The 23472-nt window shown below is 28.6% G+C and overlaps 3 protein-coding genes across 10 annotated transcripts in view; 2 read left to right on the top strand and 1 right to left on the bottom strand.

The window, feature by feature from the left end:
• Positions 1 to 405: 405 nt before the first annotated feature.
• Positions 406 to 2599, top strand: LOC103571519 (alpha-2-macroglobulin receptor-associated protein). Its single transcript, XM_053737344.1, has 6 exons — positions 406 to 728; positions 810 to 1122; positions 1649 to 1759; positions 1844 to 1964; positions 2038 to 2194; positions 2266 to 2599. The coding sequence occupies exons 1-6, from the start codon at positions 507 to 509 to the stop codon at positions 2464 to 2466; spliced, it is 1125 nt and encodes a 374-aa protein (XP_053593319.1). The 5' UTR covers positions 406 to 506; the 3' UTR covers positions 2467 to 2599.
• Positions 2600 to 4894: 2295 nt separating this feature from the next.
• Positions 4895 to 5941, top strand: LOC103571520 (33 kDa inner dynein arm light chain, axonemal). Its single transcript, XM_008549707.1, has 4 exons — positions 4895 to 5276; positions 5353 to 5498; positions 5633 to 5830; positions 5906 to 5941. Exons 1-4 carry the CDS (start codon positions 4895 to 4897, stop codon positions 5939 to 5941), a joined length of 762 nt encoding a protein of 253 aa, XP_008547929.1.
• An 80-nt stretch (positions 5942 to 6021) lies between these two features.
• Positions 6022 to 23472, bottom strand: part of LOC103571521 (protein lap4) — a 46321-nt gene continuing 28870 nt past the window's right edge. For 3 of the 8 annotated variants that reach the window (XM_008549709.3, XM_008549708.3, XM_053737507.1), the window contains 14 exons: positions 22502 to 23416; positions 22040 to 22147; positions 21782 to 21961; positions 20193 to 20351; positions 19691 to 20071; positions 19367 to 19522; positions 14206 to 14754; positions 13882 to 13987; positions 12668 to 12839; positions 11638 to 11743; positions 11453 to 11566; positions 11271 to 11384; positions 10769 to 10969; positions 6022 to 9228 (listed from right to left, as the gene is read on the bottom strand). In XM_008549709.3, the coding sequence (XP_008547931.1) occupies positions 8944 to 9228; positions 10769 to 10969; positions 11271 to 11384; positions 11453 to 11566; positions 11638 to 11743; positions 12668 to 12839; positions 13882 to 13987; positions 14206 to 14754; positions 19367 to 19522; positions 19691 to 20071; positions 20193 to 20351; positions 21782 to 21961; positions 22040 to 22147; positions 22502 to 23416 (3546 nt within the window). In that variant the 3' untranslated portion in view covers positions 6022 to 8943. Of the gene's footprint in view, positions 9229 to 10239; positions 10330 to 10768; positions 10970 to 11270; positions 11385 to 11452; positions 11567 to 11637; positions 11744 to 12667; positions 12840 to 13881; positions 13988 to 14205; positions 14755 to 19366; positions 19523 to 19690; positions 20072 to 20192; positions 20352 to 21781; positions 21962 to 22039; positions 22148 to 22501; positions 23417 to 23472 lie in introns of all 8 variants that reach the window. The other 5 variants (XM_053737508.1, XM_053737509.1, XM_014442704.2 and 2 more) reach the window with 5 other exon arrangements.

Here is a 23472-nt window from a genome sequence, read left to right as displayed (position 1 = left end):
CCGAGGCAATTAGGCGTCACAGCGGGGTGCAAATCTTGTGCCGGTTCTATATCTTTTCTTTTTTTTTACCCTGGCGCTACATTCAATAATCTTATTTTTTTTTTTTTTCTATCATTTTTTTATCACTCCCACTAAGTGATTTTTATTAGACCATAAAAAAAATCATTTATCCATTTGAAAATATTTTAATTTAAAAAAAATTATTTTTAAAAATAATTTTAAGTTTTTCGCTTGGCCATCTTAGAACAAACACGCGAAGCTGATGTATAATTTTTCCCACCGACCCCAGATATTTTATCATCATAGAATTTTTACTTTACCGATCAAATATGTGTGAAGATAAAAAAAATTTCTAGCTTATCAAAATAAAATTTTATTTTAATGATGACGTAAACACGGGCAGGGAACAAAAGCTAAGACTGGTACTGACTGGCATTTAATTCCACAAGCATCAAGTCAGCTGATAAGAGCGCACGTGTGTTTACTTTTAAAATAAATACAGAAAAATGGAGTCAAAATTAATTTCATTTTTTTTTTTATTAAACTTGAGTGCAATATTAGTTATCGATCAGTGTCAAGGGTTGAATAAATATTCAGCGGAAGCTAACAAACCAAATAAGAAAAAAGATTTTGACTCCAAAGAGATTCCGGTACCTGTTTCAATAAAAGAACTAGATAAGCCCTATCGTATGGCTAAATTGAATTTAGTTTGGACTAAAGCGAAGCACGTAAGAAATTTCCAGGTTTTTAAATTATTTTCATAAATTAATTAATTAATTAATTAATTATTTATTTATTTCTTTTTTCAGAGACTAACTGACGTGAAGCTCCAGTCATTGTTTAGCGATCTAAAGATGCATGATAAAGAGGAATTGGTTTACAAGCATTACAAAGAAGAGGGCAAAGATACAGAAGGATTGGAAGCTGCCAGATTACGGAAAAAATTAATTGGGATAATGAGTACCTATGGTTTGTTGGAACATTTTGCAGAAACTGATGATCCAGAATTATTGAAGCATCATAAGCCGCTCAATGATGGTAGCAATTATGTAGCCAAGGATATGTTCAAAGATAAAAAACTTAATCAGTTGTGGGCTAAAGCTGAACATGCTGGTTTTACGGGTAAATTTTAAAATAGTATACAGACCTAGGAAGGAAATTTGGACATTCAAACCCGCGTCTATGCCTACGCGAGCCGAAGGCGATCTTTCACCAAATTTACACTGAAAGTTTAAATTTTTGCCTCTGTTTGTGGGAAGAATAGCATTTACTATTTTTTTTATCATTTGTTTTTTCATAAAAGAAGATAACGAATTTCTTCCCTTTAAACATGGCAGGAATTTGAAATTTCGGCGCAGGTATGGTGAAAAAATATGACTTTTGATAACTTATGAATTTCTTATACTTGAAAAATGAATGAGCGTGAATATAAAAGACATCAGATAAATTTAAAATGATAATTAAAAAAATAATATTTATAAAAAATGCACTTATTAATTTTTAAATTTTTTAAATGCGCATTTTTTTAAATTTAATTTTATTAATTATTTACTCTTTTCATTAATAATTTAAAATTTGTCTGATGTCTGCTACATTCATATTCATAAAAATGAATAAAAAATTTTTTAAATAAATTTTGTTGGTCTAGGTGAAGAACTAGAAGCATTGAAAGAAGAATTTTCTCATCATCAAGACAAAATAAATGAATATATGAGTATTTTATCAGATGTTGAAAATGGTGATCCCGAAGCTTACAAAAGTAATTATTTGTAATTGAATACAAATTTTTTTTTTTTTTTTATTAAAAATTTCGCATTTTAATTTTAAAAATTTAATTTAATAGACAGTATTGACGAAGATCATCCCAGTTGGAATGAAATTGATCATCAAGAAGAAAATGAAGAAGAATCAAATGCGATACCACTTAAAAAAACTGACTACATTTCTAAAGCTAATTTGCTACGGTAAAATATTTAACTATCGCTTTTTAAATAAAATTTTTACAAATATAAATGACACGTTTTGTTGATAATGCAGAGAAAAACATCAAGATATAAAAAGTGGATACGATAATTTGGATAAAAAGACCGCTGAAGGTCCAGACCATCAAGAATTTGTCGAGCCAAAAGTTCAAGGGCTATGGAGAGTAGCTAAAAGTGCCCAGTTTACTAAAAACGAACTAGAGTCTCTGAAAGTATGTATTGTTTATATGAAAAATTAGTCAATCAATTACTCGATAAATTTTAATGTTTATTTAATTTTTAGGAGGAACTTCATCATTATCAGACAAGACTATTAAAACTGCGTCATTTACACACACAAGCTGCATTGGACGCTGCTAGAAATGGAAAAGACTATGACCCTGATAATTCTACCAAGCAAAATATAAAAAAACACGCGCGCACTGTTGAAAAACTCCACATGGACATCGAATCACGAATTATGGAACGACATTCTGAGTTATAAATTACCCGCTGCAATTATTCTACTTTCTTACTAAGTGTCTATAGCACGAACTAAATATTAAATGCCAGTGAAATATTTTTTTGTATCATAATTAATTGAATGACATTTTTAAATAAATAATATAATTTTATAAATCAAATCATTATTAATTTGTTCACTCACCACGCCAAGAAGAGCTCCGAACGCGTTAGGCCATTGCTCAACTAGAGAAAAAAAAAGAAAATAATAACTTATTAATTAGTTAAATAATTTATTATGTATAAAAATTGATGTTGATTGAAATATACCTTAGCGGACGATAAATCAGCTTCAGGAACAAAAGAAGTAGATCTGGACTCGCAGCAATTTTCATTAAATTCAATGTTCGACACTAAAAACTTCACTTACGTACCATTACACCACTATCACTCATTACACCACTATCACTCACTACACCACTATCACTCAATACACCACTATCCTCATTTCACCACTATCACACACTACACCACTATCAGTTACTACATGACTATCCATTTTTGAATTTTTTTTAGAATGATAAATTATGAGTATGAATGTAGCAGACATCAGAAAAATTTTAAATTATTAATAAAATTAAATTTTAAAAAATGTGCATTTAAAAAATTTTTAAATTAACAAGTGCATTTTTTATAAATATTATTCACTTATTTACCCTATTTACTCATAATTTTAAATTTGTCTGATGTCTGCTACATTCACACTTGTTAAATTATAAAAAAAAAATATTTTAAAAAATTATTGCTAGTTTTTTTTTAATTTTCTACAAACACAAATTTTTAGTTTGATTATTTTTTAGAATCGATTCGTTGAAAAAAAAAACCGAAAATTATTAATTGTCTGTTAGCATCAGGATTACTATTTACTACACAATTATTACTCACTACACCACTATTACTTTTTACACCACTATCACTTATTACACCACTATCAGTTACTACACCAAAATTTAAATACTCACTAACATAAAAAATCAACATAGTTTATAAAACTTAATTTTTTTAAAATCACTCGAGAAAATTCTTTACTTTAGGCGCCAACCAGACAATGGTACCGACATTATCAAAGTATGATACTGAAGTTAGCCGACAAAAAATTCAAAAATTTTCAATTGTCTGCTAACTTCAGTATCATGGCTATCTTCAATATCATTTAAAGTATTAACATTCAAACGATTAATTTACGAAAACTTATAAAAATTATTATCTCTCTATTTATTTATAATATTTATAAGCAAGAACATTTATATAAAAATCTTTAAATATTAATAATTGATATTTAATATCACTGTACAAGCCTACAGCCCGTGTTCTGCCTGGCATCAAAAAGTTTACACACGAATTTAATCATTTAAACGGGTTAATTTATTGAAATTATTATTCACGAAGCTAGATATTAATTGATTTTAAGTAATTAAGTGTTAATTAATTATAAATACTCACTAAAAACAGGTAATAATTACTAAAAAGTGGGAGCCGCGTCGGTTCGTGTCGGAGCTGGCGCCTGAGTGCTGTAGCGTCTAACGACTGGTGAGTTGCGCAGTAACTAAAGTAGGAGAAATTCAGCGCCTCTGATTGGTCGAATTGAAAACTTATCATATTTGAATTTTAACTTAAATATTTAAAATAATTACAATAATTTATTTATATCTGTATTTATTTTCAGCAATTGAAAATTATAAGTGTAAATGTAGCAGACATAAGACAATTTTTAAATTCTATATAAAAAAATAATAAATTTAAAAGAAAATGCACGTACCTATTTTTGAATTTTCAGACGTGCATTTTAAAATTTTTTTTTATAAACATTTGACTTTAGTATTTCAAAGTTTAATAAATTGTCAGATGTCCTCTAAGTTTAATGAGTATGAAAGTAGCAGATACGAGACAAATTGTAAACTACAAATAAATCAATGAAACAATAACAAATATAAAAATCTAAAAAATGCACGTACTGATTTTTGAATTTCAGAAATGCGCATTTTTTTAATTTTATTTAATTTACATTTAATCCACTTATTTCAAAATTTTTTAAATTGAAAATTGTCAGCTACATTCACACACATTTGAGTTTACTGTCTTTTAAAAATTTATGTTAATTATCATACATATTTTATTTAAATTTTTATATTATATATAAATCCATTTAAATTTCATTACTTATTTAATATTATTATATTTATAAATATTATCAGCAGTCAATGCAGTTAACAATCGATAATTTTTAAAAATATTGTAGAATCTTTTTGAATTGTTAAAAAAAAAAAGTTCAGTGATTTAATTTATCACAAGTAATGAAAACAATTGATCGATGTTGCCATAGCAACTCCGAATTAAGTAAACACGTGAGAGTTAAACTCAATATTTAAATATATCTTACCAAGAATTTAACTTAAATTCATTTTAAAAACATGGCTATGGTTACTCAAGAACGCATAATCCCATCAACAAATACACTTGTCAAGTACGACAATCCTGTATTAGTTGTAAAGCATCCAGAAAAACCGGCTAAAGAAAAATCAGGAACGAAAAAAAAACCAGCATGTAAAGCCCAGGTTTCACCTGTGACTGTTGATGTACGACGTGAAACTGCTGAAATTCTTAACGGAATTTTACCGCCAAAAGAATGGGAAGAAGATGGACAAATTTGGACCCAATTTGTCTCCAGTACTCCCGCAACTAGATTGGATGTTATCAACTTACAAGAACAATTGGACATGAGATTACAGCAAAGACAAGCTCGCGAGACTGGAATTTGTCCAGTACGTCGTGAACTTTATTCTCAATGTTTTGGTAAATTTTCTGTTTTATTAAGAAATTTGTAAATCTATTTATAGTTAATGAATTTGGAAATTTGTTTATTCAACAGATGAAATTATAAGACAAGTAACAGTAAATTGTGCAGAACGCGGGTTATTATTATTGCGTGTGCGTGATGAGCTAAAGATGACGATGGCTGCTTATCAAACACTTTATCAAAGTAGTATTGCATTTGGGATGCGAAAAGCGTTACAGGTAATTTTATAATTATTTTCTTTTTATTAATTTCTTTTTATTAATGCATGAAAAAAATAAAATATTGCGTGACGTATTTTATGAATGGCTCCTTATATAATAAAAAAAATATCTAATTTAAATGATTGATTAAGGCAGAAGAAGGTAAAGAAGATTTAATTGCAACAGCAGAAGAATTAAAGCTACAAAAAACAGAACTTGAAAAAACAGTAGCCGAATTACGACAAAAATTCGATCAAGCTGAAAGACGTTCCGCAGAGTTACGTGAAGCTGAAGAAAAAAAACATAATGAAGAAATACAATTTTTAAAGAAAACTAATCAGCAATTAAAGGTAAAGTTTAGAAATTAAATTTCTTCATAGATAAAATATAATAATCTAGACTAAAACATAAATTATAATTTACAGACTCAACTGGAAGGAATAATTGCTCCTAAAAAATAAAAATAAATAAAGAAAAGTAAAGCAAGACTAATTATTTTTTACAATAAATATTATAATGTTAATTATTTAGTTGCCATATCTTTTGTTGTTTCAGTGATTATTTATATGCATGATATTTTTGTTTACAAATACACGTATTCAGCATTACAAAACGTATAAATATTGCTTAATAATGACATACAGTTGACAGTAATAAATATATTAATATATATATATTATACTTTCAATCTAAAATATTAAATACTTTTAATAAATGTCCAATAATCCATTCTCCCGTTTTCGCACTTTTAAAACCCATTTTTTTAAATATTTCACAAATATCAACCTTGTTATCCATGATTACAGTACAATAATAATTAAAATATGAAGATAACGGTGCAATCTATCAATAAATAATATTACGCCGTATACTGTTTGTTTTTCTGATTATTGTCAACTCAAACGCGTTAATTTAATCATTACGAAAAAATTAAAAGCCACAAGCGTCTGATTTTATGAGTAATTACTATTTTTTTTCTATCCGTGTAAAAGAAATCTTTGAAAAAGTATTGACTATTCTAAACTTCAGAACGTGACACAATGACAAACTTTTTTTAAACTTCTAAAAATACAAAGAAAAAAACAATCGATTTATAATTGATATTGAAGTTAGCCGACGTTTAATAATTTTTGACTTTTTTTAAAAACGATAAGCTATAAAAAAAAAAATTATTTAAAAAATTGCACCAGTAGCTTTCTTAATTTTCTACATGTGCATATTTTTAGTTTTTTTTTTTTTGTAATTGATTGGTTAAAAAAAAATCCGAAAATTGTTATCTGTCTGCTAACTTCAGGATCGTAACTGAATATTACACGTTTTTGACTTATTTGTAAACTTTTTTTTCGCTCCATTAAAAGTGCTAGGTTTAATCATTATCTTTAGTGGAAAATGCATCAGAAAAAACCGATCTTGAACTATTTCTGAAGGGTTTTTGTTTTAGTATATCTTAATAATATCAGGATTGACTTTCCTGTTGAATTTTAAAGTTTAAGAAACGTTCAAAAAATAATTTATCGTCGAATCACGTTTTGAAGTTTATAAGTCAACACTTTTTCAACCTTTTTCCAACAATTTTTTACACGGGATTTAATGAGAGACGTTTGCGATTGATTAATTAATTTAAATGTTAATTCTTGGTCCCTCGCTCAATGATCTCCAATATACTGTCGGATAGATTTTTCAACTCGCAAGCACTCGTAGTAATTATTATTATTATTATTATTTATTTTTATACATAATTTACTATAGCATATATATGAATCGATCAACAACATGTGCAACGACATATGAAAATATTGTAACATCCGTCACAAACATAATACTATTATAATAAGGCGCTGTTACTTGATTATTTTTATAAGTAACAGATGTAAAATTCATTTTACATTTAAATTTAAAATCTTGAGCGTTAAAAAAAAATAAAATTGCTTAGTTTATAATTGAATAAATTTACTTCATTTTTTAGCGCCCAAGATTTTTAATTTAAATTTATACTGATAAACTTTCCCGTTCATTTGGACCAAAAATCCATATAAAATTAATAAAAATATATTTATTATTTTAATTATAATAATATTTAAAATAATAATAATAATAAATTTGTCATTTGCACCCATAATACAAAAACGAATCTCCGGGCTATTCATCATATTTATTAAAATTTATATACTCAAATAAAAAAAGAAAAAAAAATATTTAATTGTCGTTAATGAATTGGGATTTAAAATCCCTTAAAATCTTGCTCTATCTACTTAACATTATCAAATAAATATAATATTTTTTTACACACTGTATTTTTTATGACTTTCATTAAACTTTTTTTCGCCTACTTTATAATAACATCAAAACCAATCAGTTTAAATTCATACAAATATTTATTTATTAATATATGTATTTACTTAAATTCTTAAAAACATTCATCCTTGAAATGTTTTATTTGAACATGGTCACTGGGGGGCAAGATCAGCAGTTTAAGAAAGTTATAAATATATATTATTTATGCCGGAATTTTTTTATTTCTGTGATGTCTGGTATAAAATATATAGGAATGTGTATTTGTATGATAGTTAATTAATTAACCAGTTGATATTTAATGATCAGTATAAACTTTGCTTGTTAGAAAATCTATCCCATAAAACTTTTAAGGATTCTCTGACAGTACCCCCCATTTTTTAAAATTTTCAATGACTTAACTGTCATAATCATATTAAAATTATACTAATTAATTAAAGATCTAATTAAAACCTTCATTGAAAAAAAGACAATTTTCCTAAGATATAGAATTTAAAGAAAGTTACTTACAAATGTTATCAATTAGGAGTTAAACGAAATTTGTTGAATAAATTTTAGCCGCCAAAATTTAAAAATTCGAATTATAAAATTAACATGAAAATTTTTTTGAAATTTATTTTCCAAATTTCGTTCAGCTCCAGATTCTTATAAATTGTAAATAATTTTTTTAAAAATCTATACCTCGGCGAAATTGCAAGTTGATGTTTTTCAATTACGGTTTTTATTTTTTTTTAATTAATGGAAAGTCACTGAAAATTTTTAAAAAGTGGGAGACAATATCTAAGAATGGACGTAATTAAAAAAGATAGAGGTTTAAATTGAAATAGAAAAAAAAATTTGTAACCTTAAAAACCTCAAAAAATATTTTAAAAAATTGATTAAAAATTTAGTTGTTAAATTGCTGCTTAGAAAAAGTATTAAAAAATCTATAAATACATAATTTCATACGTCAATTGCAACAATATTGTCTTATTAATTACAACACTTTGAATTTACTTGATTTTATCAATAACTACATTTATATATATTATTCATAAATTTAAATAATCCATTTTTATTATAAAAATTTGATCTTCAGTGACCTAAAACCCTATCTAAAATTGTATATATACTATACAATACTATCAATAATAATAATAATAATCATCGCACCAGACTAAATCAATAAATTTTAATTTCGTCCTTTTTTCGACCGCTTTCGTTTTTTCTTCTTTGCCGCCGAGGAATTATTGGGGCCCACATTTTTACCACCGATACTTGGTGCCGTTTCCGTCGTCGGACTCGTGCAAATAAACGAATCTGAGCTTTCAACCGCGACACTTGTTGACAAATCTTGCCCAGTCAAATCTTCACTCTCGCTCTCGGGCTCGCTGTCAGCAGCGACTTTACCGGTATCCACTTCCTCCTCCGCGTTGCTCAGCTCCAACGATATGATTTTTTCTCTCAACGTTTCGACCTGTTTAAAAGTCAAATATTTTTTATAAAATTATTTTAATAAACAAACTAAAATTAGCTGTCCAGCAAACTATAAAATATATACACATTAAAAATCTATAATCTATAATAATAAATTTAAGTAATTACTGATTCTATTCATTTTTTTTAACTTTACTATTGTTAGTAACAATCAATACTTTAAGGGGAACCACTAGTGTGAAATTTTGAAAAAATCAGTTTTTTTTTTTTACATATTTCGATAGTCTATAGCTTCAAAAATGGCATACTAAAATTTAAAGAGCATATCTCGAATAGTTTTTTCGAGTTACAGCTATCTGAAGAACAGCTGCTTATCGGATCTCAAAAATACATTTTTCAAAATTACTGCAGTTATAACCCGAAGACAAATTATCCGATCGATTTGATTAAAATATCAACTTCTTTTATATATGTTTCTACGTACCATGAACCTCCAGTTTTCCGACCGAATCAAAAATGTGTTTTTGGCAGGCCAAAAATCATCAAATTTTCGTGCGAAATTTGAAAGTTTTTTTAAAAACTCCGCGATTTCGTTAAATTTCAATTTTTTTCTTAGCCCGAGGGTCATGGTACGGGAAACACCTTCTAGTTTAATAAACTTTTTGGTTTTTTTTATTTCCTGCACTGTGAAGGTCGCTATCACTGCAGTGGGAGGACTTTTTTTGGAGCATTGAGAGATTGCGAATAACTCGCTAAATTTTGTATTCATTATATAGCCACAAATATATTCTTAAGACATTAAAACATTTCGTGCAGTAGTTTTCTTTAAAAAAATTCCCGAAAAACATCTTCTTTTCAGGCATTCTCACTAGTGGTCCCTTTTAATGACAAAAAATAATTACTATAAGACCGTTATAAATATTTTTTATCTCAATTACTTTGGAAGTAAAATAGTAATAATATATTTATTTATAATTAATTAGTGTGTGGAAGAAAGAAACAGACAGACACAAAGAAAAAATAACAAGTGCCAAGAATTTGAAAACCATACCAACGATAGTAGTGAAGAAATAAATAGTCATTACGAAACGGTGCTGAGTCAGTGCATTGTAAGTTGCATTCCTGGTGCATGTGTCGGTATCTTGTAACAATAAGTATCAGTGTATGTCAATAATAAATATATTATTGACGTTAATTGTTAATTAGTTAATTAATTAATTAATAATAATAATTATTTGTTATTAAATACAGCATGCAACAAAATAAAAGCCGTTGTGCAATGAGCAATCCGTCGTCGCGAAGAATCTGGCCTATCGTTTGTTGATTTTATTTATTAAAAAAAAAAAAAATTGTCAAATTTCTATTTTTGTTTTCACTTAAAATTAAAAATTAAATTTTTTCGTGGATAGAATATTAAATATTTAGAGTTTGCCAGTACTCTTTGGCGTACGACATGATAATAAAATATACAGCGAGTGAATAATGCAATAAAATGACAAATAAAATGGTGCATGATCGTCTCAAAAACAAAATGTGTTGTGATTTTGTAGTTGTTGTTGTTGTTGTTGATGATTTACTACCTCGCGCTCAATGAGCTTTTCGACGTATTCGACTGTTCGGACGCGACGTTCGCCAGTGACTTCATCCACATACTCTTCAGTACGCCGAGTTACCTTTTCATCCACTATTTTTTCGGATTCGCGTACGGCTTTAGGCGGACCCACCTTGCTGCGTACGGCAAGTTTTGGAAAATCCGCGCTAGACGGCCTTAATGTACCAAACTATATGATTGTGAGACAAAGAAACGACAACCCATTTGTTATCACCTCTCGGCATTCCATTTTTTATTTTTATTTATTTATTATTATTCATATTATTTATTAATGAATTAATTTCCACATTTATTAAAGTTAGAATTAATGAATTAAAAAATAATTTTTTAAAACGAGCTATTAGTAAGTGTGTTAACGTGAGATGTTTAACACAATCATTAGTCAATTATTACTGATAGAAAAAAAAATTTTAAAAACTTTTTAATTATAAGTTAAATAATTTGTAAAATAGTTTAATTTTTTAAAATACCTCAGCTATTTTTTCCGGTTGTTGTGGATCTTGAGGTAAAGTAGACCCGTCTTTTGCAGAAGTATCCATCATTTCACTCATTTTTTTAATCACCATTTGCGCTTGCAAAGCGTCCTGTCAATAATAATTTCATAAATTTAAAATATTTTATAAAAAATAAATTAAAATAATTATTTTTTTACTTGTTCTAATGATTTGAGTCGAGCATGTCTCCAAGCGGCTCTTTTTTCAGCACGGAGCGCACGCTGTTCCGCAGGACTTAAATGACTTTCTTCATCATCATCTGAGATCAATCCCTGTTTAAAATAAATAATCATCAGTAAAAATATATCCAAAATAAAAAATTTTAATTGAAAAAATTATTTACCTCCTCTTTCATCTTTTCTTTCATTCGCCGCTCAGCTTTCGCCGTCCTTACAATACTCGGGTAGCCTTGAAGAGAAGGTAATGAGCTTCGAGAGCTTAACCGGCTACTGTAAGGTAATCAATTAACGTACTAAAAGATTCATAATTTTTATACATATATGTATCATTTGTAATAAATTTATTTAAGTAAAAAAATAGATTTACAGAAGCCAGTATTGCTGAAGTAGAAGCGAGTTCACAACACACTAAAATACTGCTTAGAATAAAAAAAAATTTCTTTTTATAATTATTTTTTTGTTATTATTACAATTTATAAAAATTTTTTAAGCTTACATTATTAATTTAAAAAATACAATACATTTGTTCTCTTTATAAATTATTATAATTATCCTTTCACCTTAATTATTTTTTATGAGTAATAAAATAGTAGGTAAAAATAAAATTACTATTCTTTGACATTTTTCAAGCATAAAAAAGCATCATTAAAAATATAAATAAATTTTTAAAAATAAAATTACTACACATCTAAAATAAAAAAAGCATAAAAGCAAAATATAAGCATGCATTAATTCTTTTTTAAAAAACGTAGATTGTTAAAAAATAAAAATGACAATTTTATAAATATATTAATTAACTTATCTAGAGTTTCTTAATAAAATTAAGTACAAGATAAAATACTTATGACCCTTCACTACAATTCAATTATCTAACGATGTTAATAATTAATTAATAACTAATAAATCTATTTATGTAAAAATAAATGTAATACGAATATTAAAAAAAAAACACATATAGTTACATATGTACAGGAAAGTAGCAGAAGATGTATATGTAATGTGTAATAAAAATAATAACTAACAAAGTAAAATAATAAATTGCAGCTGGCTAAAATATAAAAAGAGTGCACCTCGTGTAGAGACAGTCTTCCTCGATGGTGCAATTAAAAATAATTAAGAAAATACTTTTACAGTGCTCAATTGTAGAATTAGCGATGCATTTTTTTTATAGCTGAGAAATAAATACTCGCTTACTTAGGTCTTCTATTATCATGTTCGATTATTTCTTCAGACTCTTCGAGACCTTCCATATCATCGATCTGAGCCCATGATTTAAATTCATCTCGTGTGAGAGTTGCTATTTTTCTCTCCTCTTCTTGTTTCAATTTTTCTACCTCATCTTGACTGAGGAAAGTGAACACTTTTTCTATAAAAAAAAAATTTTATTTTATTTAGTCTAATAATTTTGATGAGCAACTTACAGTCATAGCCTGACTGTGCGAATATCACTATCAAATTTGATTTGAATTTAATTGTTTATTGAAATTTCTACTCTAAAATTAACTCTAGAATCTTTTGTTTATTTTTATAATCATTGAAATTTAATGAGCTGAATCTCACCATTAATTCACAAAGTTATTGATTTCAATGATTTTATATTCATGGAAACTTGAAAGAAAATCTACACAACGTCAAACTTTTTTTTATTAGTCGTCTAATATATTTTATTCACTGATACCAAACTAAATTTTTTTTATTTTTATTATCATAGAGAACATGGCATAAACTAAATTTTTCTTATTTTCTCTTAGTTATATATATAATTAAAATATTAATTTAAAATAAAAATAAATACGATATTTTTTCCCGTGTAATTTAAATGTAATTCAAATGATATAAATAAATTGATTTATTTCGATACTTGGCAATAAAAAAGAATTAGAATCATAGATTTGCACAAATTCTAGTCAAGAGTTTTTAATCGATACCAAATTTAATGACATTAACTGATTCTATTATATAAATATGGCTGTTAGCCGACGTCTAATAATTTTTGAAATTTTTTCAAAGCGATAAATTAAAAAAAAAAAATATTTTAAAAAAATGCACTTATAGTTTTTAAAATTTTCTACATGCGCATTTTTTTAGTTTTTTTTTTTTTGTATTTGATTTGTTGAGAAAAAAATCCGAACATTGTTAATTGTCTGTTAACTTCAGGATCATATAAATAATTGTGTAACTCGAAATTAATCATAAAAAAAAATTAATTTTAGATTTTTTTATCTCATTTAAAAAAAAAATTAAGTCAAATCATGCAATAAATTAAATTAAAAAAAAAAAAAGATAATAAAAGGCTTAATTTTACACAGATTAATTTTTTTTTAGTAGATAATCCCAGATAAGAATTAATTGTAGCGGCGCGATAAAAAAATTACGACGTAAATAAATTTAAAAAATTAGTAAATTACCTGGTTTTGGAGATGGTTTGAGATGTTCTTCAACAGCAGTTTCAAATAATTTTTTCCTATCGCTAACAGACATTTTAGCTGGCGTTGGTGAGGGACTCGGCGACGGCTAAACAATTTTTAAAAATTCGTTAATAAAACTCAGAGCAAAAAATAATTAAAGCCATGAAATGAATAAAATAAAAAGTGTTAGTAATTATTTATAAATGTAATAATAAAATGCGTGAGTGATAAAGATTAAAATTAAAGATAAAAGCACCTGAAAGATAAATAAATAATTAAGTTAATAAGAAGTATTAGTTATTAAACATGCCAAGAAGACCTCACCTCAACCACAATATTTTTTCCATCAACAGAACGTGCAATCTGTATATCGTTAAGAGAGGTGGTGATACTCTTAGACCCAGAATAATCCTTCTTACACCCCGGACTTGTCAGTGGCGTCGGAGGGAGCCGAAAACGCGGTAACTTATTGTTGTTATCAGCGTTAGATATATTTTTTTTATAAAAATCAGCGGCTGGATAGTAACTAGATATTTCGTGCATGGAAACTGGACGGTTATCTTTGGCAGGCATTGAGTTAACGATAGGACTTGTTATACATTGAGTCGATTTATAAGGAGAAGGAAGAGTTGCAAAGGTAATACTTCGCTTAGCATTTGATTTACTCTTCGATTTAGCAGGAAGAGTAAGAGATTGAGATTGAGACTGGGATTGGGATTGAGACTGTAAGTGGCAATCTAGATTGGTCGTTGTTGCATGGGGTTGTGACTTGATAGAGGCAGTAGTAGAAGTACAAGTAGTTACTGATTGTTCAGTTGACGTAGGATCATCCACAGATGTACCGTATTCTTCTTTTAATTTTGAATGTAGCGCCTAAAGTACATTAGATTTTTTAGTTCATTTAGGACAAGGAATTTAAATATGGTACGTGACTTTTTTTTCTTAGTAATATATTTTTTTTCGTTTGCTTTTTTTAAATATACATTATTTATATTTTTAACTCTTTGAAGTATTCATCATAATGCTTTTCATTTTTAAAATACTCCATTACTCGGTAATAATTTTTTTTCACCATAAAATTTTGATTTATTTAATTTTTTTTATGCTGCAAAGAGTTAATTCTTAATATAAAATTAATATTTAATACAAATAGTTAATCAATGATAAAAATAAATTGACTATTGCCAAGAGAAATTCCTGCCTTGATGATCAATTAATTAAAGCAATAGGATTCCATAAATAATTTATTAATATTTTAAGCATTTATATATATATATATATACATGTGTGTGTATATATATAATTTTTTTAATTCACAACGTCAACGTTTTATTTAATTTTCCATATATATTTAGATAAATATCGTATATTTTGTAATAATATATAAACATCTGGTCCATTAAAGTTATATATCATATATAACATCGATAGAAAATTTGTCATTTGTTTTTTTTTTAATAATTACATTACAAAGATTTTAAAACTTGTCAATGATATGGGCTTGCACGTAACAGATTAAATCATTAATTAAAATTTTTTTTTTCACAAACATTTATATATTTAGTTTTCTAAACATCACTTTTTTAATTTTATAAATATTTCATTTGATTTTATTTTTATAATTTTTATAATTTTATTTATTCTTACGTACGAACGATATACTTTTTTTTTATATGTATATATTTATATATTATAATTGTTTCAATATTTTGGACATTTTTTAATAACACAATAAATGAATATATTACAGACTTTTTCACAACCTCGGTGATATTTATAAATTAAAAAAAAAAAATAAAGTAAAATAAAAATGACTTCGTTTTTTGTGAACAATAAATATATATATAATTTATAATTAATATCAAAAGACAATAAATACATTTGTACAGTACTAACATTGAAGATTATCATTATCATTATTATTATAATTATTTAATTCTTAATTGTTCATTAATGATAGATTGGACGACACAAGATTTATATTTTGTAGGAAATATTTTATACAGCGAGCGTCGGAGCGCTTAACTATTTAAATATTCTCGCTACAGCAATATTTAATATCAATATTGTTTAAAAAGCCAATCATCAGCTCAATTACATTAAAACATTACTTTTATTTCCGTCGTACCTGCGTCGCAGGTTTAAATCCCTGCCCTCTTTAGAACCAAGAAAGTCGTTTTCTTTTATGAAAAAACAACCCGAGTAGCACAGAAACAACTTTAAGATGTCTTTTAAAAGAACAAGACATTTTTTTTTTGTCTCAAAGTCAAGTTTTTTTATCTAAATAAAACGTACAGATGTTGGTCCTAGGAGCCATAGACAATTTGCGTTATTTTTCCTATCGTAAAAAGACATTTTAAATCAAAAATCGTTTAGATGTCTTATTTGACCACACGAAAAAAAGTGTAGTTGCTACAACAACAGCAGCTGTAATTGAGGTGACTACAAGTTTGAGTAAAGATTATTTGTAATGAACTTTTTGTCGTCACTTGAATAAAGTCTTTTAAACAAATATTTTTTCGGTGACATAAATTTCTGATTGTTTTTTCAACGTTTCAGTGTCTTATCGTATTTCAAAAAACGGTTTGAAAATTGACATCTTATAGATGTTACAATATCAAGTGTGCTATTTCGGAAATAATGAAAATTTGCGCATGCGCTATTTTTCCTACAAACAGAGGTTAAATAGTATATTACACGCCTAGGGAGAAAAGTAGGATATTCCAACTCGCGTTTATAATTGTCTGAGCCGAAGACTAACACGCGGATTGGGACGTCCTATCCGTGGTGTGTTTACGATTTTCACCAGATCTTCATCAGAAAGTTTAAATTTTAGCCTATGTTTGTGGGAAGAATGGCGCATGCGCCAATTTTTGATTTGTATTCTTACTAAAGAAAAGAACGACTTTCTTTCCTCTAAACCGGGTAGAAATTTAAATTTTTGGCGCAGGTATGATGAAAAAAAATAAATTCTAGCGGATATTTAAATTTATAACCAACTAATTTAAAAGCAATTACTGTAAGCTCAATTTCTTCTGTGAAGAATTATTAAATATACTTATTTGTCATTATTTATAATAATAATTTCCCACGTAATGCATATAAAGTTTGAATTAAAACGTAATAGTATTTTTCATTTAATTTTTTTGTCTATCACAGAAATATTCCCAATCATCGGCCAACTTTATTTAAAATAAAATAAAATAAAATATATTATTTACAGTCTCAATAAATAGATTTTTATCAATAAATTATTAATAACATTTTTATATGATAATTTATTTAATTTATAATATTATAAATTGTGGACTGGCCGATTGAGATTCCAAGATTTTACTCTTAATTTTTAATGGCAGTAACAAATGGAGCAACAATATATATCGTTATATATTTAATTGCATAATTTAATAACATTTATACGTACGGGATAGTACATTTTTTCTTTTTAATATATATAAGGTAAAAGACCCAATTATTCACACTGTCTATCTATTAAAGATATATATATATATATATATATATATATATATATATATATTTTTTTTTTTTTTCATAGCATAAGATAGGGCAATTCGGACCGGCAAGATATTGTGCCATATCTTTATTTTATTTAAAAAGTTTAATATGAAAATTTTTGACTAGATTTTTTTTTTAATTTTACATTATTTATAAATGTTTAGTAAAAAAGAAAATTGTATTTTCCATATAAATTTTATGACTTGTCAATAACTGATTCATTTCAGTCATCACATAAAATGCTTTGTGTATAGGAAAAATTTTATTAATTAACAGTAAAAAAAAAGTTGTTGAATTAATAAACGTAAAAATAAGAAATGCCGTTAAAAAATTTATATAATATTAATATGAAACATAATCAATAAATTATAGTATCTAATATACTTTTTTATAGAGTAAATAATTTGGGCTTTTACCCTATAGGTATTTTAAATACAGTTATGTTAATTAAAATGAATTTTTTTGGTTTGGTTGCTTTGTTTTTTTGTTTTTCTTGTTTCAATTTTTGTTTAGTAAAAAGATAAATTAACCGCAGTACAGTTTCCTGGGCAGACGCGTACGTAGATAGAGAGATAAATGATAGGATTGAACAACTCACTCCTGTCAGAGGGCGGCCAGGGTGGTACTGTCACCGTCCATCGTCTGTAAACACGTGAAACATGTCTCTTTTTTTGGCTCTCAATAAACCAGAGCATGCGTCACTACAAACACTGATATGACAGTAACACGATCCATGCGCCATTGATCATGGGATTTTATTTTTTATTTTAATACAGAGGATTACATTTTTTTTTTACCAATGAACGAATGATAAATACGATTATTAATAATGGAAAATAAATAGCGACACTCAGAAAAGGTAAAATATATTTTTTAATTTATTATTCTTGTTTCAAGACAATATACAGGGTATAGGTACCGTTTTTGGACACTTTAGGCCAAGTTTTGGACACTTGAAAGATTTAAATAATATAATTTTTAAAATACGCAGACATTTAATTTTTTTATATTTTTTCATTAATCAAAATAAAGTACTGAATGTCCAAAAATGGGCCAGTGGCCACAAATGGTACTACCCTACTAATTTTTTCTGTTTTAGTTTCTGGTAATTTGAATTACTGCCGTCTTAAAAATTTTCAATCAATTGATTTTTTTTTTGCTGCATCAAACTATCTCTCGATAAGTTTTTGTCATTAAATTAAAAATTGTTTTTTTTTTTCAAATTCAAAATTAAATATTCAGGCAATAAGAATAAATGTTTTCTTAAATAGATAAATTAATAGTAAGCAGATCTTGAATCAAGAATAATTAATATCTGAGTGCATATGACATGAATTCCCTAGTGACAAAAAAATAGGCACATATGGGTGTGTAGTTTTAAAATAGGTCCCTCAAATTATTAAAATTATTTTAAAAATAAAATATATACCAGTTGGTGCAATGTTTGCATGCTAAAAGTCGCTCAATGGCTTTAGAACATCTATTCAAACTTCTAAATAATCACAGGTACACAATAATGAAGGTCCTTATCAACCGTCAAGTGTTTGGTGACAACAGAATATTCAAAATCAAATATTAATAATAATAATAATAAAATAACATCATCTAGACATTGAATTTCTCTTGACAAACATTTAACTATTTGAGTAAACCGATGAAAAGTGCTGCCATTTTGATTTGTGCAAGTGATTTTGTATTTTTGTTATACAAATATATATGTATAACTGTATTTAATTTAAATTTTAATTACTTATATTGTTGATGAAGTGCTACCGTTTATTGGAGAAGCTACTAGTGCAACACTCATGACATTAAAAATTATAAATTTATAGTGGGATCACTTTGAAGATGAGAGCAGTTATTTATACATGCATCTATCATGCATAAAAATTTAAATAATTTATACACAAGCTATCGATCTAAAAATATATACTAAGTAGCTTTATAAAAAAATAATTCAAGTACTTACAGTGGGATTCTGTGGTGCCAGTGTGTGTTTACTCATTACAATAGTCGTAGTTTTAAGATCTTTTGTTCCACCAGGTGACTTTGGTGGCACAGGAGTATCAACAGGACTATTTGGTTTATTAACTAATGATTCAGCTGCCCTTACTACATCCATAACCTATGCAAAAAAAAATTTCTAGGTCTAATAATCTACTTGCACTATTTCGCACTAATCATTTTGTTTAAATAAATAAATTTTAAATATACGACTAGCCATAATTAAACAAATCCATGCTCATCAATCAGCAATAGATTGACTGTACAACTGAAATAAAAAACTACGTACTTTTTCAGGAGTTGATTTTTCTCTGTGTTCAATCAACGCCCGTTCGCGCTCCTCTTGTTCCCAAGCGACGAGCTCTTCTTTCATTTCTTGCTCTTGTCTCAGTGTCGCGGCCTCTTCGTCATCTCGGTCAAGACTCGAGACACTCTGAGACAAAGACTTTAATCCTTCAGTCGGTGAGGTTTCTTTGATATCTTGAGATCTTCGTGACTCTTTAGACTCTCTTCCGGACAGTGTCAGCAAGTGCTCGACTTCGTTTTTATCGTATCCCTTGCACACAACCAGAGTTATCGTATTGCCAGAGCAACGAAGAATATTGACCGCTTCTTGATGCGTAGCTCCCAGTAATGATGTGCCATTGACTTCTAATAATCTCATGCCCACCTAAATATGTTTATAATTAAAATTAATATTATTAATCACTCAATTTATTTTTTTAAATCGACATTAATTGAGCCAATTTACACCAATTTAATAATAACCATCATAATGTAAATTAACAGACCTTCAATCTTCCGTCACGCTTAGCAGCACCGCCGGAATTTATTTTCGAAATAAATACGCCCTCGTCTGTATGGTCTAGTGGATTTCCTCGCTGACCACGAAGTCCTCCTTTTATGTGCATGCCTAATTTTTCACCAGGTTCTTTAACTATCACAAGTTCCTAAAATTTAATAAACAATTTTATAAAACTGCACTTAAATTTTTTTTTCAAATAAATAATCAAGAATACAAAAAACATGTGAAGAAAAAAAAATACAAGTTAAGTGAGCACGTAAATAAGCATCACATTATTAGCTCCAAGCAGTAAAAAGCCGCTTATTAATCAAATTATTATTTTATTATTGATTATGTAGTCATCTAGAGTAGAGGAAAGTTAAGTTTAGATACAAAAAAAAAATAATAATAATAATAATAATGATGATGATAATAATTTAATCGAGGGATGTAATAGGGATACATTCATCAGATCGATTACTTACTGTTACTGGGATGTACTCTATTTCGACCAGCTTGTTGGACAACAAGTTATTAAATTAACGTGACAGATAAACGATGATTTAATTTATCTCGCTGAATAATTACACTGTAAAAAATTAGGAGTGATAGTGGATTTTATTTAAATCCGAATTTACTCCGTCACTTGGAATTCCAGAGTTTTAAAAAATCACTTTGCATACGGAGTAAATATAGAATGTGTTTTTTCAGCTGAGTGGTTTCGGAGTTTTAATATTAAAATAAACTCCTTTCGTAGTGAATTTTACTCCGAGAGAATAAAATAAACAGCCACCCACTCCAGATTTAATCCGTGTTCACTCCAAATTTTTCTCAGTGCAATTAAATATTTAAACTTAAAATAGTTTTTTGTGCGCCTCGAACGCGAAGCGGAGCTTTATAACCGACTTGTCAAGATCGCACGATTTCCTCACACTAGAACGCTATATATTATTTTTATATTACACTTACACGTTATGAAAAGTACATAAATATAAAGAGGGAATACTAATGAATAAGCTTGATACTTTTTTCAAGTTTTCCGATACGAATTAATGTAAGAAAATCTATCGTAACGTTCGTTGGTCTGTGGTTCAAAAAAAAAGGTTGTAGCACGGATATCTCAAAAACGACTTAATTTTTTTTTTTTACAATCTTCAGAATTGTGCAGAAAAGGTTCCTCTCCGAAATTCCTACTGCAGCTCTTCTATGTGGCACTTTATCGTGTCGCACGCTTATCCATTATTCTATATCACCTATTTCTGTACACTTATACACGTCGTAAATTATTACTGTTAAAACCGACAATTTTACATGTAAATAAACATACTGCAGCCATTTTTATTAGGAATGAATTTTCCAAATTTTTTTTTTAATACAATAAAATATAAGTAAATTTACTGTTCGAAAGTATTAATTACAATATCCTACGATTTAAAAATAATTTAAAAAATAAAAAAAAAAGCTGCTTATAATTATTAATCGAAGACGCGTGCAAGTATGTGGCATATTGCGAAGCAACTAGTCGTGAAAGCTCATATAATTATAAGTATTAAATATAAAAGTCGTAAGCTGTTGGTAATTTTAATACATCAGTACCTGATAATTTTCTGGCAACGGGTCGTGCTGCACAGTCAAAACAATTGATTCTCCAGGCCTCAATAGTTCCATGACAGCTTCCTGATGCGTGGCTTTAGTCACATCTGTTCCATTGACTTTCAATATCCTGTCACCCATGCGAAGTTTGCCAGATTTAGCAGCTATTCCTCCAGGTACAACCTAAATATTTAAATAGTAATTAATTTATTTAAAATAAATTTATCTATTTATTTATTTATAAAAAAGTGGGACACTTACATGAGATATAAAAATACCAGGTTCTTTAGCGCCGAATGGCGTGCAAGAGTGATCGGTGCCACCGATGATGCTAAAGCCGAGCGATCCTTCCTTCATCAGTACAACGTCCTAATAACAATCAACATCATTAATAATAATAATTAAATAAAGTTAGTATTTTAAATCCATGAGTAGATACTGAGGACGAGATGGCCAACGGTGGAGGATTTAATAAAGAGGATTGGAGTTTGTGAGTTGTAGCGTCTAGTCTAGCAACAGAGCTTTTAAATAATTTATCGTGTGCGTTGGAAATCTATGGTAATGTGATGTCTGTGTCTCGATACACATTACAATACATATTTATGTACAACAGAGAGAAATACAATAAATAGATAATAATAATAATAATAAAAATAATAATAGTAGTAATAGCAATAGTTATTATTGATGTTTAAAGTGTCATGCGTGAAGCTGCAAGCATACCTCAATGATAACTGGCTGGACCAGATGATTGTCGGTGACACGTGTAACAACTGTCTCGGTGAGTGTACTCTTAGTGATGGTCTCGGTAACTTTACCAAGTGTAGTGGGCGCCGGAGGAAAGTTAACGTCTCCGGGTAAGTTATCAGGCTGCTTGATAGTCACTGTAACGACTGGACCCTGCTGGGAGTCTGGCGAGGGCGAGGAGGTCGGAGGTCGTAGGAAGTGAGCGGGAATCATGGCCTGAAATTCCTCGTTGGTGATTGGCTTCGGTACCTGTATGTCTTCCTGCGGTGATGTCGCTCTTGCTGGTTCTGGTTGGCTGGGCGTTGTCGCGCCTGATTGTCGAGATGGTTGATGCTGCGATTGAGGTTGAGGTTGAGTCTGAGACTGAGATTGAGGTGACTGCGGTTGTAGCTGTAGTTGTTGCTGCGACTGTGAAGCTGGTATAGTTTGCCGAGGCGCAGGCTGAGGTGGATTGACAATACTCGTAGGACTTATCACTTTGGCGTTATTAGAACTGTCGCTCACGCCGTTCATCTTGGGAATGCCGTTGACAGGTTGTTGCTGTTGTTGTTCGGGTTTTGCAAGCGCGAGTGGCGCCGGTGGTGGAGGAGGTGGCGTTCTTGCTGTCGGACTTGGCGAGAGTGTTTTGTCCGCGTCAATAGAACGTCGATACCCGGCGTAACCAGGTCGATTCGCCATATAACTGTTAGCAGTATAGAGCCCAGTGTAAGGACGTGGCGTGGATGCGCCGATCAATCGGGGAGATTTTTCCGAAGGAGTTACTTGCATCAACGAGCTCGCCTGGGAAATAGGTATCTCTCGTTCAACTACCAGCCTAACGAACCTTTCGAGACCTGTTAGCATCGACACAGCTTGCTCGTGTTTTGCTTCGCTCATTTCGACCCCATTGATCTGAAAAATTAATTATGCTTCAGTTGATTGAGTAGCGTAAGATCAAAAAGTTATTT

The sequence above is a fragment of the Microplitis demolitor genome, chromosome 3 (assembly GCF_026212275.2).
Source record: "Microplitis demolitor isolate Queensland-Clemson2020A chromosome 3, iyMicDemo2.1a, whole genome shotgun sequence".
Taxonomy (NCBI): domain Eukaryota; kingdom Metazoa; phylum Arthropoda; class Insecta; order Hymenoptera; family Braconidae; genus Microplitis; species Microplitis demolitor.
The sequence above is the reverse complement of the archived record's forward strand: the minus strand, read 5'-3'. Positions and strand labels throughout refer to the sequence as shown.

Coding starts and splice junctions, on each gene's coding strand:
- LOC103571519 (XM_053737344.1), top strand. CDS start 507: ATGGAGTCAAAATTAATTTCATTTTTTTTTTTATTAAACTTGAGTGCA. Junction 1,760..1,843: donor TGATCCCGAAGCTTACAAAA/GTAATTATTTGT, acceptor TTAATTTAATAG/ACAGTATTGACGAAGATCAT. Junction 1,965..2,037: donor TCTAAAGCTAATTTGCTACG/GTAAAATATTTA, acceptor TTGATAATGCAG/AGAAAAACATCAAGATATAA.
- LOC103571520 (XM_008549707.1), top strand. CDS start 4,895: ATGGCTATGGTTACTCAAGAACGCATAATCCCATCAACAAATACACTT. Junction 5,277..5,352: donor ACTTTATTCTCAATGTTTTG/GTAAATTTTCTG, acceptor TTTATTCAACAG/ATGAAATTATAAGACAAGTA. Junction 5,831..5,905: donor AAACTAATCAGCAATTAAAG/GTAAAGTTTAGA, acceptor TATAATTTACAG/ACTCAACTGGAAGGAATAAT.